The sequence below is a fragment of the Anolis carolinensis genome, chromosome 4, assembly GCF_035594765.1.
Source record: "Anolis carolinensis isolate JA03-04 chromosome 4, rAnoCar3.1.pri, whole genome shotgun sequence".
NCBI lineage: Eukaryota > Metazoa > Chordata > Lepidosauria > Squamata > Dactyloidae > Anolis > Anolis carolinensis.
The window spans coordinates 80,004,100-80,019,568 of record NC_085844.1 but is presented as its reverse complement, the minus strand read 5'-3'; the positions used below and the strand labels follow the sequence as shown (position 1 = coordinate 80,019,568).

The following is a 15,469-nucleotide window of genomic DNA, read 5'->3' as shown; positions in this document are numbered from 1 at the left end:
TTTCAGTTAGGGGACAGGCAGATTTAGGCCTCACTTAGACTTCTTCCACAGATTATCTAATTTGCACTGGATTATATGGCAGTGTAGACTCAAGGCCCTTCCACACAGCTATATAACCCATTTATAATCTTATATTATCTGCTTTCAACTGGATTATCTTGACTCCACACTGCCATATAATCCACTTCAGTGTGCATTTTATCCAGCCGTGTACAAGGGGCCTCATATAATCCAGTTCTAAGCAGATGATATAAGATTATAAATATACAATAGAGTCTCACTCATCCAACATAAACAGGCAGGCAGAACGTTGGATAAGTGAATATGTTGGATAAAAAGAAGGGATTCAGGAAAAGCTGATTAAACATCAAATTAGGTCATCATTATACAAATTAAGCACCAAACATCATGTTATACAACACATTTGACAGAAAAAGTAGTTCCATCTGCAGCAATACTATGTAGTAATTACTGTATTTACAAATTTACCACAAAAATATCACAATGAATTAAAAACCTTTACCCTTTACCTTAACTACCACCAATTCCTCAATACTTTATTTCCCATACCACCAGACTTTGCCACAGCAACGCGTGGCCGGGCACAGCTAGTAAAGTATATTATTATTATCATCATTATCACCATCATTATTAACTGTATTAAGACCAACATACACACACATCCTTCCCCAAAAAGGAAGAACAAATCAGAATAACTACCACCGTGTTTCCAATATTTAAATACTTTTAATTCGAGAATTCGGGGGGGAGGGGGGGGAGAGAGTTGCACCAAAAACATAATTTAAAAAAATTAAAAGTCCAGTAGTAATGTAAAATGCCAGTTGAAAAGTTTATCTCAGACAGAATGAGCAGGAGTCCCGCAATGTTTGTGCCACAGCTCAATAGCTTTGCTCACAATTGCATCAGTGTTGTCTTGAGGTATCTATGGGAGATTAAGAACAGTTGTTTTATTTAAAATACATAGTTGCTTTGATAAATTAGCCTATTAATTAAGCCCTTTGAAAAATTCAAATAAGTAGCCATATTCGTTTGTTACAGCATTAAAAGGAACATGCTGGGTGCGTTTTTATTTAAACCAATTTCACTCTATATTTTCCACAGGGAGCTCCAAGCAGTTAATGGTATACAGTGTTCCCTTATTGTGGGGGTTAGGTTCCAGGACCACCCGAAATAAGTGAAAATCCGCGAAGTAGGGACGCTATATTAATTTTAATATTTATACATTATTTTAGTAGTTATACACTATTTTAAGTCTTTATCAACCAATCGTGTGTTGATAAATCGCCTCCTTCTCTTCCTGTTGCCGCTTGGGCTCCTTTTCTCTCCCTTTGGCTTCTCCTCCCTCCCTCCCTTAGGCTGTAAATTATATTTTTTATGATTTATAATAGTCTTTTAGAAAAACCGCGAATCCGCGAAAAGCGAACTGCAAAGTAGTGAGGGAACACTGTATATTTAAAAATTAAAAAGCAATTTTTAAACAATTCGATGACAATAACTTGAGAATGAACACAGCCACAAAAATATAAAAACACAAGCAAACATTTTAAGGATTAAATGCAGCAATTAGAAGCACTTTTTAAAAAAAGGATTCATTCATATCTGGCGAAAAAGCAGGACTTGGAGGTTACATTTTTTTGGACTATGATTCTCAAAATTCCCCAATCATCACAACCAGGCCTGATAAACAAAGTTTTCTAGGTCTGCCCAAAAATCTTTCTAGAAAGATTTAATACCATCCTCCAGAAAGGTATTATAGAAGACACTCCTTCTGCAGACCAGATGGAGCCATTGATCAAAACAAATTAGTTTTTCCTAGGTTCTGAGTCTATGATAGCTTACAAATTAAACCAAGGTACCAATATATAGAAATTTAGTTGCAAAGAACAGTTTGTCCAAACTGTGGCTCACACGGTCATGTTTTGATTCACAAACCACTGTGAAACTGTAGCTGCAGTTGTCCCAGGCTATCCTTTTTCTGGAGCATGGTACAACTGGGCAAAAGCAAAGTCATCTTTCTATTTAGCCGCACTGCTCTTCAAACATCTGGTTAACATAATCAAACCACTGTGTCTTTTTAAAAAGGATTATTGGGGCATTTAAAAGAGTACTTACATTTTCCAAAAACATTTCAATCTTTTCTGCACTATTCAGGGCCATCAACTTCATTTTGAAGGTTAATAAGATCTCTACAGCAACGAAGACGAGTATTTTGCAAGAGCCGCTAATAACTTTATCCCAAACTCTAGAAAAATAAATCACAGTCAGAAGAACACAAGCTCTAAACTTTATACCTCTAGTAAGTAAGTAAGTAAGTAAGTGAACATTTATTACGGTCAATGACCAGCTTATATCTCTATAATTTCTATTCATCAAAGTGTTTTCCTATTCTAGCCAAAACTATATCCCTAAATGTCATTGTAGACTAATAAAATCCAGTTCAAAGCAGATAATATGGATTTTCTTTGGCAGTGTAGATGGGAGTCTAAGATAAACTCCCAGCACAGTGTAAGTAATGGTCATGTTACAAATTGCATATAACCAAATCTTATAGATATTCTTTTATGAAAATTCTCCCTATACAGGGAGTTTCCACATTACAAACATCCGACTTACAAATGACTCATTGTTAAGAGTGGGGTGAGACAACAGGAAGTGAGAGAAATCTACCCATCAGAAGGGAATTTCACTCCTGAAAGAGTTATTATCATGGGGAAAAGGTGATGGAAGACCTACAGCTTTGTACCTTTATCAGGTTGTTTAAAGCTGTGATCCATGAACAAAATAAACAATCTCCGCTGCTTTCCAAGGGGATTCAGCCAAGTTTTAGAGGAGAACTGATCACGGGCACTTGCCTCTGTAAACTAGATTCAGGTAGACAACCAGCAAAACATCTTCTAAACCAAAGATTGTAAGGCAGCTGGCCCATTGCCGAACACGATTTCAGGTGTGTTAGGAGTCTGCTATCCTCAAGGTTCAGGTACTGTTCCAGAAGTTTTGGCTGGAAATTAAATGTGAGGCTAGTGATCAAGTACACCAAAATGAGTAAGTAACGGTCATGTTCATCTATAGCAAGAAAACAACCTAAAGTTCACATTCCACAATAAATTTAGTGTGACATATGTAGAAAACATGTCAAGTTAGATCAAGTTCTTTAAAGGTCAGATTCAAATGTGAGGATTGCAAAAAAAAAATTCAATATTAATTGGCTGTGCTATCATGCATGCACACACGCATGTTTTAGTCACACATACTCATTGAACACAGGGTTATTTAATTTTGGAAATAGGACTACAAAGGAAAAAGAATTTTTAAAAATGCACTGTGACTTTAATCAAAAGGCTACCGTACTATTAGTGAAATATGATCACTCACAACTGGTATGGAATAGGCAAGAGAAAGGCTGTAATGACTTATCAGTAAATCTGGAGACAAGAGATGGCATGGCTGTAGTGTCCTTAAGCACATGGAATATTCCACTACACTGGGTGTTGTATATGACACTGGTTATAATGAGCAATGGTCCTTTTTGCCAACTACCTATTCATTTATTAGTTGCCTTTATATCACACCTTTCCTTCAGTGAGATCATGGCTCCCCTCCTTCCTATTTTATACTCACAGAAACAACCCTGTGATGGTAAGTCACACTGAGGGCGATCAACTGGCTGAAGGTTAACCAAAGATCTCCATGGCCAAGTGAATGTCTGAACTTGAGCCTACTTTCCAATGTCATTTTCCTACAAATAAGTACTTACTATAAATAGATGCATCTAGCTATAAATAGGTACAACTCCACAGTTTTTCTTCCCAGACATTCTAGCTACATTCAAGACAATGTAAAACCAATGTAGCAAAACAATACAGCTCTGCAGCATCAGAACAAAAGCAATGCACTTCTCAATAAAATCAAACACTGCTGCACTTACAAAATATAGTTAGTAACTGGCATCCCAAGTGAAGATCAAAGAGTTGTGTGTTTCAATACAAAGTGAACTATCACACAACTATATATTGCCTGCTTTTTTGTCACTTTAAGCCAGATCAATAGATGAGATGCTGAATTTCTAAGCCCAAATGCTTATCAAGGCAAGGGGGAAATCCTTTCTGTTACTGCCAAGGAATACCAAAACTGACTTCTTACTGAAGGTGAGAAAAAATAAAAATAAAAGATTATTTACATCACTATCAGTTAAGAGGAGGATTCTCTAAGAGTAACATATAGATGAATTGGAAGTATTTGCTTTTATGAGTCAAACAGCAGTCAGTAGAAAATACTGTCTGAACAGATTGCATTTCTCTGAAAACAATCTATCACTATATTTCTATTTTATCTATTTCTATCACCACAATTCTATGTCTGGACACTGAAAGGGATGCATCAGAGATTCCCTGGCTAGCACGGAAAAAGGTGCAATGTTGTAGTTAACCTGCATTGTAAATTTTCTCCATTTTCTTATAGAAATTCTGGATTTTAGGACACATTTGGAGTAATAAGCATTTGTTTTTACTGGTGGCAATGAATATCAACAGCAAAAGCCTATCAGATGTTATAGCTGAGCTTATTAGGCCTTAGTCCCAAGTAAACATGTGCTGGATTGTACCAACGTTATTTTTTCCATATTATATTTTTAAACAATTGAGGCGCCCTGAGTCCCTTCGGGTGAGAAGGGCGGGATAGAAATGAGGGAAATAAATAAATAAATAAATATTTAACTCCCTCCAGCATCAAAAGCTGTTCAAGTTTGCCTTCTCTTTCTCTATATCCTGACTTTTGCAGAATTTCCATGACAGACATAACCCACCCACCAAGGAACAGGGAAATGCAAAGCATCTGAAACCTATTAAAAGCAAAAAGAAGATGGCAGCTTGTGTCTTCTTAAACAGAGCCTATAAAAATTCAACACTTGATCTGAGAAGAAAATCCACAAAACACTGCAATCTCTGTAACGATAACATTTTGACTGTATCTATCTACATTATACACCATTAGAGCAGCTAAGAGTTCATTCTTTCTAATCTGGAATTCTATGTACTTCCCCAAATTACAAACCCTATGATCCCATAGGGGTTGGAACCATGGCACCTACATTGGTATCAAACAGCTAAAACCTTGTTAGAAAAACACACACTTAACTCTTTCTGTATGGAGAAAGATATCTATATTTATGCTTTGTATCAATGTCTTCTTACCAGCTGGGGCAAAGAATCCTTGTACTTATTGCTTAACTGATTCACAAAACTACTGACAAGCCAATAGCAGTCAATGGAATCTTCCACCATTTCCTCCATGGCTTTAGCAATAGCCAGAAACGTCTGTTCTTCAGATTCCTGGAAAGCAAAACAGACATTACATGAACAGCTGGGAGGTAATATGTATTTAATTTAAGATATTTCTATATTGCTTTCTATCTCAGAAGGGCTCCCAAGATTATAAACAAATAAAAGTAATTAAAACAGTACAAGGAAGAAACATTTTATACTATTTTAAGAGTTTATAAATACTCCTAAAATACAATTTTAAAAGTTAAAATAGAGTACAGTCGAGTCTCACATATCCAACGTAAACGGGCCAGCAGAAGCTTGGATAAGCGAATATGTTGGATAATAAGGAGAGATTAAGGAAAAGCCTATTAAACATCAAATTAGGTTATGATTTTACAAATTAAGCACCAAAACATCATGTTATACAACAAATTTGATAGAAAAAGTAATTCAATATGCAGTAAGGTTATGTTGTAATTACTGTATTTATGAATTTAGCACCAAAATATCATGATATATTGAAAACATTGACTACAAAAATGCGTTGGATAATCCAGAATGTTGGATAAGCGAGTGGTGGATAAGTGAGACTCTACTGTAATTTTAAACATGAACAGCCGGGTGGAATACAGTGTTGTTTTGGCTGCCTGATAAAAAAGAGATGGACCTTGTTTCCTTGGGTAGAGTTCCACTATTAGGATATTGCTACAGAGAAAGTCCTGCTATGTGTACATATCAACCTAACTTTACAAGACATGCAGCAGAGCCTCGTCTAAGGGTCTCTTATTTCAGCCAGGCCTGTAGGAGAGGAGGCAGCCTTTCAGGTAACCTAGGTGCAAAATCTTTATGATTTTGTAGGTCGGATTAAGCATTGAAGGAAATGGGAAACCGGCAAAGTTGTTGTATGATATATTAGATGATGTCCAAAACATGCACCCAACACTAGCTGGTGGATTTTGCAGTAGCTGCCATTTCTGAACATTTTCAATGGCAATGCCATACTGATCACATTATTTGTCATTTGACAAGGGTCCATCGCTTTGATATTTTGGCTCTCAGCAACAACACACTATTATGTGCCGGAAGGCCAATGAGAAATTCTCCAGGTTGCATTATATGAAAGGAACTTGCTTCACATTCCAGGCCATCGTATTGAAAGATTTCATTAATGACACAGAGAGGAGGAGTATTTTGCATCACTGTGGTTCCTTGACTTAAGAGTTTAATTCATTCTCTGACTGAGCTCTTAACTCAAATCACTCATATCAAAAAGCAACTTGTATAAAGGCACAATCACATGAAACAAGAAAAAAAACAAACATCAACTTTAAAATGATAGGAACACAAAGTTGTGGCAAGGAAGCACAAAGTGAAGAGGCAGAAGCATCATTTTCTTCATACCGTACTCATTCCAGCCTCCTTTGCTCCCTTGCTCTCTCTCCTTCTCTTTCTTCATCAAGTCAAACATACCAGGAATAAAAATCACACAAAATCAACTAACCCAAAGTTCCTCAAAGCAGACAAGGGCAAAGTAGACAGCAATCTCCCAAAGCAGACAAGAGCATGAGGCATGGAGGCTGCTCCTTTGAAGCCTTAATGCCCTGTACTCTCACACTAGAACTCCCTCTGGCGCTAGCTCTTAACTCAAAACACTGTTCTTATGTCAAAGTGAAACCCAGGCTGAATGATGGCTCTTAACTCAAAATGCTCTTAAGGTGAGGTTCCACTGTATCTCAGCAGCCTTTGCCATCTCTAAGGCACCAGCCTGTGCATGAGGCAAGAAACAAGATTTAGTGTATGGAGCAGAGTGGAAAAGGCACACAAGGCAAACAAAATATGAGGGCAGACAGGGTTTTAAGACCTCTTTGCAGACTGATGTAATTTACTGAAAGCACTTCAAGCGGGGTAAGGAAGTAAAATAATGACATATTAAATTAAGGATGCTGGCAAAAGAGAGAATCTTGCCGACAGTCCTTTCTGAAATTTGGCAACAAGTGCTGCTCTTGCATACTTATTGCTGAGGGCATTGCAAGGGGCAAGTTGGAGACACACTTTCTGCTCCCAAAACCCAGTTTTGGTATATCACATGTATTTTGCACAAATGCGTTGTCCCAAAGTTCCAAAGTGTGAAGAATCTTTTGGATTGTTCTCCATTCCCTTGAGGATATCTCAGTTCTCAGGATCTTCTCCCTTCTCCCTAATCAAGAACCTATTTGGGGTTACAGAAATAGCACTATGTAACAAAATTTGGGGGGGAAATCTGTTCCTGGTTTCAAAGTGTTATTCCTGTTTAATTGTGCAGTACTTATTTGAAAGTAGTTGTTATAATCCAGAAACTTCATTTTTGTGGCTGCCATAAATGATGTTGAATTGGTTGAAATGCGGTTAGATATTCATTGAAAAACTATAGCAGTTTATAATGTGCTGCAGGATGTCCCGCAAAAACAAAGTTTTTACAGTTTAATAAACCTTTCCCATGTTTTTATGATAGAACCAATTAGGAAATGGCATTTATAACCCAAGAACAAAAACTGTGTTACATAGTGTTGTCTGTGCAAGGCAAGCTGGAGAATTCTGCCATATTTTCAGCTAAACACAAGGGAAAACCACTATGCAAATAAATTCTGAACCATACTTGGTGCCATGCTGCTGTTACAGTTATTTCTTTCTTACCCTCTCACATCTCGACTGTGTATCTCAAGACAGAATGAATTTCACAGCATAAAATGGACTGCATTTCAGATTGCCTCTTCACCATTATCTACTTCATTCATAATTTAGCAACATTTTAGGTGCAAAAGTTAAACATGACTGACCAAGGGGAATGATGGATTTCGAGGCAGCTTCCCAGACTCCAGCTGATATATCCGGAGGAAAACTTCCACCTGCGGCGTAGAATCATTGATGAAACGAATTACTCGGAGAGCATGGTACACATCTCTATACTGCTCCTTTCGGTATTTCATCACAAAGGCATGAGATTCATGGTGAGGAGGAAGAATTCCTATAAAAGCAAAAGAAAAAAATTAATAATTACCTACTGTGATTATGAAAGTTTAGCACTTTCATTGCCATTCTGACACCCATCAGATCAAGTATGGCCCTGTCACACTTCAGGGGGCCAACAAAAACAGTTTAATTCAATTTATATACAGTTCATGTGAACTTACATATATATAAGGATACCTGGGCTTGAGCATCTCTAGGGTTATAAGAACAGTACTTCTACAAAAGAAATAAATGAAAAATGTGGGATGTGTATAGATTAAGGGTGCCTTACACTGTAGAAATAATACAGTTTGATGCCATTTAACTGCTATGGCTCTATGGCCATATTCCAGAAGCATTCTCTCCTGACGTTTCACCCACATCTATGGCAGGCATCCTCCGAGGTTGTGAGGACTGTTGGAAACTAGGCAAGTGGGGTTTATATACACAGTTTTCCTGAAAATATGACAGAGTCTTATATTAATTTTTGCTCCAAAAGGTGTGCTAGGGCTTATTTTCAGGGGCAGTCTTATTTTTCCAAATTGACTTTTTAAATGAACTATATCTAGGGCTTATTTTTGAAATAGGGATTATATTTTGAGCATCCTCAGAAGTGCTGAAAAATCATGATAGGTCTTATGTTCAGGGTAGGTCTTATTTTGGGGAAAACGGGGTATCTGTGGAATTTCCAGGGTGGGAGAAAGAGCTTTTGTCTGTTTGAGGCAAATATGAATGTCGCAATTGATCACCCTGATTAGCATTGAATAGTCTTGCAGCTTCAAAGCTTGGCTGCTTCCTACCTTGGGGCTGCTTCCTACCCTTCCTTCCTTGTAAAGTTACAACTTCCATGATTCAATAGCATTGAGTCACGCCAGTTTAAATGACTGCCAGTTTAATGCAGTCAAACTGCATTGATTCTACAGTCTATGTGTTTACATTTCAATAATGAGGAAGTACAAACACAAATCAAGGAACATCAAAGGCACTGCAGACTAATTCAACCAGAAAAGTCAGCCATAGCAGAGCACTTGATGAACCAACCTAGACATAGGATATTATTTGATAACATAGAAATGCCGGACCACTCTAACAACCACCATATCAGACTACACAGAGAAGCCATTGAAATCCATAAGCATGTGGACAATTTCAACAGAAACGAGGAAACCATGAAAATGAACAAAATCTGGCTACTAGTATTAAAAAACCCTCTAAAATTGGGACAGTAAATAAAGATTAACACTCAGAAAACGGGAAATCCAAACAGGAAACAATCAGGGCCAGGTAACACCTCTCAACAAAGGATTCCCCCAGGTAGGAAGCAGCCAAGCAAGGCTATTCAATGTTAATCAAGGTATTTGCTAGCTACCAATTATTGCTGACATCCTGTTCAGTAACTGGACTGGACTTAGCTGGACTAAGATCTCATAACTATCGAGAGTCACATATATGGTGTTAACAATGGAGTATAACCCCAGAAACCTACCTTTACAGCCAGGCAATGCCCAAGAAAAATGGTTTCCAAGATGTTGAAGAGCAGGGTGATCTGCACTGCTCTCCTGGTCACAAAGTGCATTGAGCAAAGCAGTGGCAGCAGGACCTTGAGAGATCTGTCCAGCTATCTGTTCTCAATGCACCTATTACTCTGAAAGTGTGGCAGATGTCATTCCAAGCATTACACTCTACGGTGTCTTAGAAACCCTGCTTGCTTAATAAGGTAGATTTGGGGAAGTATCTATTAACTCATATTTATATCTGTCAGTGCAGGATCCTGCCCTATATTTGTTAACAGAAAGGAAGATAACAAAGATTGTTCCAAGATCTTATTAAGGTTCCACAATACTAACATTTCCCCAAAGTTGGCCCATATTCACAGATCAGCTTACCTAGAAGTACCTTCCATACCAAGGTCCGATACATGGATGGGAGAGGGAATCGTTGACTAAAAGTACAAAGCTTCTCAATGTCTGCAAAGAAAGATTAAAACATACACAATTGTTATAAACCTTGAACAACTTTATGAAGCATTTCTATTCCCAACAGAGATATAACTGGCTATCTCTTAAGAGTACCTTGTGGCCCTAAACCTTTTATGTTAAGCCGCTTTGAGTCCCCTTCGGGAAAGATAAAGCGGGTTATAAATAAATATAACAACAACAACAACAACAACAACAACAATTGAGAATTTCAACTTTTCACCATTAATAAATGGCAGTGTTTTTCCATTCTGACCATTATGTAAAATATCAATTCAAAGTCACAGACAAAAGTCTAAACTACAAAACAAAACTAAAAAAATTGAATCTTCAATCTTGATACTCATTCTGAAATATTGAAAAAGTATAAGATCAAATCATAATTTTAGTAAACAGAAAGTAATACCTACCTATTAGAAAAAGGACCATGATTTAAATGTGTTTGTTCTGTCTATAACACAATAATGCACTAGAATCATAACAGATTCAAAAACAAACATACGCTTATCACCATATTAAATTTGCCCTTCGTGATCTGGTTGAATATTCAATCATTCACAACACCCTATTATGTATATTAGTATTTAGACAAGGAACAAAAGTTTAAATAATTTTATAATAGTTTAGTAGCAAAAATTTACAAGTTGACCACAGCTACTGAAACTCTCATCCACAGCTCACCAAATTACCAGTCCTAAGATTTCATAGCATTGAGCCATAACAGTTAAGAGTGTTGTCAAACTGCATCAATTTTATAGTGTAGAGCAGTGGTTCTCAACCTGTGGGCTCCCAGATTTTTTGGCCTTCAACTCCCAGAAATCCTAAAAGTTGTAAACTGGCTGGGATTTCTGGAAGTTGCAGGCCAAAACACTTAGGGACTCACAGATTGAGAACCACTGGTGTAGATGCACCCTGAGTGTATTACAATTGCAGACTTAAGAGTACATGACTGTTAATAAAAAACATATGGTCACTTTATCTCACATTCTACCAGACATACCCAACCGATCATCTTTCAGAAGGATTTCCAAGGACTTCTTTTCTTCAACACCACGAAATCCCACTTTCTCATAATATACTGATCGGAAATTTCTCTGAGGGTCCTCAGCCATATTTCATTCTGAAAGGAAGAGAATTTTAAAAACAAACATGGCAGTTTAACAAACAAATATTATTATGACAGATTGGGGCCTGGATCAAAGAATATAATGTCCACAGAACATTGCAGTGCAGAACGCTCCTTCCCAGCATTCCAAGTAATTATGCCTTTTCCCAAGACACTTTCCCCCTAAATTTTTAACACTCCATGAGCAGCTAGAACACTAAGGAACCGTGGTGGCGCAATGGGTTAAACCCTTATGCCAGCTGGACTGCTGACCTAAAGGTTGCAAGTTTGAATCCACAAGACGAGGTGAGCTCCCGTCTGTCAGCTCTAGTTTGCAGGGACATGAGAGAAGCCTCCCAGCTGACACATCCGGGTGTCCCCTGGGCAACGTCTCTATAAACAGCTTATTTTCCCACACTAGAAGCAACTTGCAGTATGTTCTTAAGTCGCTTCTGACACGATTTAAAAAAGTGAGTACATGCAGTTATCACTGGGCTCTACAGAGTGCCCCTCATAGGTCCTTTTCCTAAAATTTCGTCCTATTTCTGAAAAGTTTTGAGACACCTCCACACCATTTTGTGACATTTTCATGTTGTGCTGCAATGGTGCCACTTCAGCTTCATAGGAAGTGATATTCGGAAAACTAATTGAGTACACTATGTAACAAAATTCGAAAATTTTTTTTTCCTGGTTTGAAAATGTTATTTCCTGTTTAATTATGCGGTACTTACTTTAAAAATAGTTGTTATGCTCCAGAAACTGCATTTTTGAGGCTGCCACAAACTATGTTGAATTGATTGAGACTCAATGAGAGTCATTGAAAAACTATAGCAAAACATGCTGCAGGTTGTCCCACAAGAACAAAGTTTTTGCAGTTCAATAAACTTTTTTTCCATGTTTTTATGATAGAACCAATTAAGAAATGATATTTATAACCAAGGAACAAAAATTGTATTACATATTGCTATTTGTACTGTGCAGTCAGCCCTCCATGTTTGCTGGGGTCCGGGGAACCGGACGCCTGCAAGAATGGGCAAAAACATGCATTAAAACATCTATCTCGGTCCTCCAGTGGAACTCCATGGTCATTTCCTGCCAGAGGATTATCATAGAATCACACTGGAGGACCTACAAATGTTTAGAGAAGAGGACCTTAGAGCCACAGTGAAGGATCGAGAAATTCCTAGAGAGTATATAGTAATGAAAAAGTGAAACCAATTACATCTGGATGATTGTGAACTGTGTATCCATGTGGGTCCTACAACAAGATACTGTCACATGGTGTGCTGTTCACTGATTCCATCCTGCCTTCTTCTCTACTCCAAATTACCCTTTGCTGAGAACATTGAGCTATGGGTTGCTGTGAGTTTTCCAGGCTGTATGGACATGTTCCAGAAGCATTCTTTCTAGATGGGATCTTTTGTTGGGAGGTGTTAGCTGGCCCTGATTGATTCATGACTGGAATTTGGATTCACCCAGGCAGTAGGCAGCCAGACCTTGAAGCTGCAAGGCTATTCAATGCTAATCAAGGTAGTCAATTGCAAAATTCACACCTGCCTCAAACAGACAAGAGTTCTTTTTCCCACCCTGAACATTCCAGATATATAAACCCCACTTGACTAGTTTCCAACATACCTCAAAACCTCTGAGGATGCCTGCCACAGATGTGGGCGAAACGCTAGGAGAAAATACTTCTGGAATATGGCCATACAGCCTGGAAAACTCAGAGCAACCCAGTGATTCTGGACATGAAAGCCTTTGACAGTACACTGAGCTATCTTGGGAAATTTCCGCTTGCCTTAAGTATGTTTCCCCTGGAATATTTTTTACTTTGAAAACATAGGATCCCAGCCCTATATCTCCTGAAACTTCCTATACATCTCCTGCATGTGGCCAATGCAGTTTGGGGCTACGTGAGCAACAAACAGTACTCATGCCTTACAAATACCAGAGGCAGGCATGTAGGGGGGGGGGGGGGGGTGAGGGGCTTCACCCCCCCCCCCTCCGAATTTCTCGGTGGTCCGCGAGAAGGCCTTACCTACGTGGCACGGTGGCATCCTTGTCCGTGCCTGGGCCCTAGCTACTATACCAGTAACAACATGCAGTGTGGAAAGATGTTTTTCAACCATGAAGAGAATGAAAAGTGTATCTAGAAATTTAATGACAGACCAAAGGCTTAGTGGACTAGCAATGATTTCCATTGGGACATCACTATCAAACCAGAAAAAGTAATTGACAAAATGGCCAGGGAGAATAAAATAAAAATAAAATAAAATAAAAAATAAGTCAAAAACATTTTGTTAATGAAAGTAAATAAATAAGATTTATTATTTAAAGTGTTATGTTTATTCATATCATGATCTGATCACCATGCTCAATATATCCCATATGCATGGAGGTATTGGGATAATGATACAAAAGGTTTGCTAGGGTAGATCCTCTCTCACTCAGACCCAGCCCCCCCCCCAAAAAAAATCAAAATCCTGGCTAAGGGCCTGACCAGAGGCATCTATGTTGATTATAAACCAAACCTATACTACATTAACACCTTTATTGGCATTAAAATGTGTAAACAATGCTTGTCTAGAAAACCCCAAGATAAATTTATTTATTTATTTATTTATTTGCTACATTTATATGCTGCCTTTCTCACCCCGAAGGGGATGCAGAGCGACTTACAAATTAAATTTACATACAATATTATATTATTAGCATAGTACAATACTGGCAATACATTACTATATTGTACCATATCAATATATGGTAATATTATTAGTAATATTACATGTAAAATATAATATATAATTAATATTATTATATTGTATTATTAGTACAGTAGAGTCTCACTTATCCAACACAAATGGGCTGGCAGAACATTGGATAAGCGAATATGTTCGATAATAAGGAGAGATTAAGAAAAAGCCTATTAAACATCAAAATAGGCTATGATTTTACAAATTAAGCACCAAAACATCATGTCATACAACAAATTTGACAGAAAAAGTAGTTCATTACACATTAATGCTATGTAGTAATTACTGTATTTACGAATTTAACACCAAAATATTACGATATATTGAAAACATTGACTACAAAAATGTGTTGGATAATCCAGAACGTTGGATAAATGAGTGTTGGATAAGTGAGACTCTACTGTATATCATATTACAATATAATATTATGAATATTATATGTAATATAATATAATATAATATATACTATGAATATTAAATTCACCAGAGGGTCATGATAACTTGGAAACAACTGGAAGGCACACAACAACTACCACTTCAATTTGCAAGCATCCTCAAAGCAGCCAGACTTTGAAGCTGAAAGGCCATTCAATGCTAATCAAGTTGGCCAACTGCAACATTCACACTTGTTTCAGGCAAACAAGAGTTCTCTCTCCCACCCTGGACATTCTACAGATATATAAACCTGCTTTGAACTGGGTTATCTGAGTCCACACTGCCATATAGTCCAGTTCAAAGCAGAAAATATGGGGTTTTATTCAGCTGTGAGCAAGGGGACTGTTAAGTTGGCCAATGATTCCCGAATTAAGGAGCATCTCCACTGTGGAATGAATGCAGTTTGATTCCACTTGAACTGCCCTGGCTCAGAGGCCTTATCAAAGTACAGCTCCCAGGACCACAGTGGAGATGGCCCCTGGGAGGCACGAACGCGAAGGGGCCGCCTGAGGAGGGAAATGGGAAAGAGGGCAAGAGGCGGCGCTGCGGCGACTCTAGAAGGCGAAAAGGGGCAGGAAGGGGTCTATTCCCTCCCTCCCGCTCCGAATCCGAGGAGCCCCCGCCCGGTTACCCTGGAGCCCGAGACCGAGGCTGCAGCCCTACGAAGGCCAAGCGACTGGGAAAGCTCCTCCCGGCGGCAAGAGATGCGCATGCGCAGACCCGCCCAGTGCAGGAGGAGGAGGAAGAAGAGGAAGAGGGAGGAGAAAGGAAAGGAGGAAGAGGAACAAAGGAAGAAGAGGAAAGGAAGAAGAAATAAGAAAGAGGCGGGAGAATCATAGAAAACAGATTAAAAGACACCACATGGGCCATCTAGTCCAACCCCCTGCCATGCAGGAAAAGCACAATCAAAGAACCCCTGACAGATGACCA

At 38.3% G+C, this 15,469-nt stretch overlaps 1 protein-coding gene across 2 annotated transcripts; it reads right to left on the bottom strand.

The window, feature by feature from the left end:
• Positions 1–727: 727 nt before the first annotated feature.
• On the bottom strand, positions 728–15,284 carry tbc1d7 (TBC1 domain family member 7). 2 transcript variants are annotated; one of them, XM_008108834.3, is made up of 8 exons: positions 15,171–15,284; positions 11,247–11,366; positions 10,157–10,237; positions 8,099–8,286; positions 5,211–5,348; positions 2,874–3,019; positions 2,134–2,263; positions 728–943 (listed from the first exon to the last, which is right to left on the bottom strand). In XM_008108834.3, the coding sequence occupies exons 2-8, from the start codon at positions 11,356–11,358 to the stop codon at positions 857–859; spliced, it is 882 nt and encodes a 293-aa protein (XP_008107041.1). In that variant the 5' UTR covers positions 11,359–11,366; positions 15,171–15,284; the 3' UTR covers positions 728–856. The 2 variants fall into 2 exon arrangements, with proteins under 2 accessions (XP_008107041.1, XP_062835440.1); XM_062979370.1 differs by lacking the exon at positions 15,171–15,284 and adding an exon at positions 12,987–13,333.
• Positions 15,285–15,469: the final 185 nt, after the last annotated feature.

What these genes read in the sequence shown, in the direction of transcription:
- tbc1d7 (XM_008108834.3), bottom strand. Translation starts at nt 11,358, where the DNA reads ATGGCTGAGGACCCTCAGAGAAATTTCCGATCAGTATATTATGAGAAA. An exon ending in TCTGAAAGATGATCGGTTGG is followed by an intron (nt 10,238 to 11,246) that starts GTATGTCTGGTA and finishes CTTTCTTTGCAG; the next exon opens with ACATTGAGAAGCTTTGTACT. An exon ending in GGTATGGAAGGTACTTCTAG is followed by an intron (nt 8,287 to 10,156) that starts GTAAGCTGATCT and finishes TTGCTTTTATAG; the next exon opens with GAATTCTTCCTCCTCACCAT.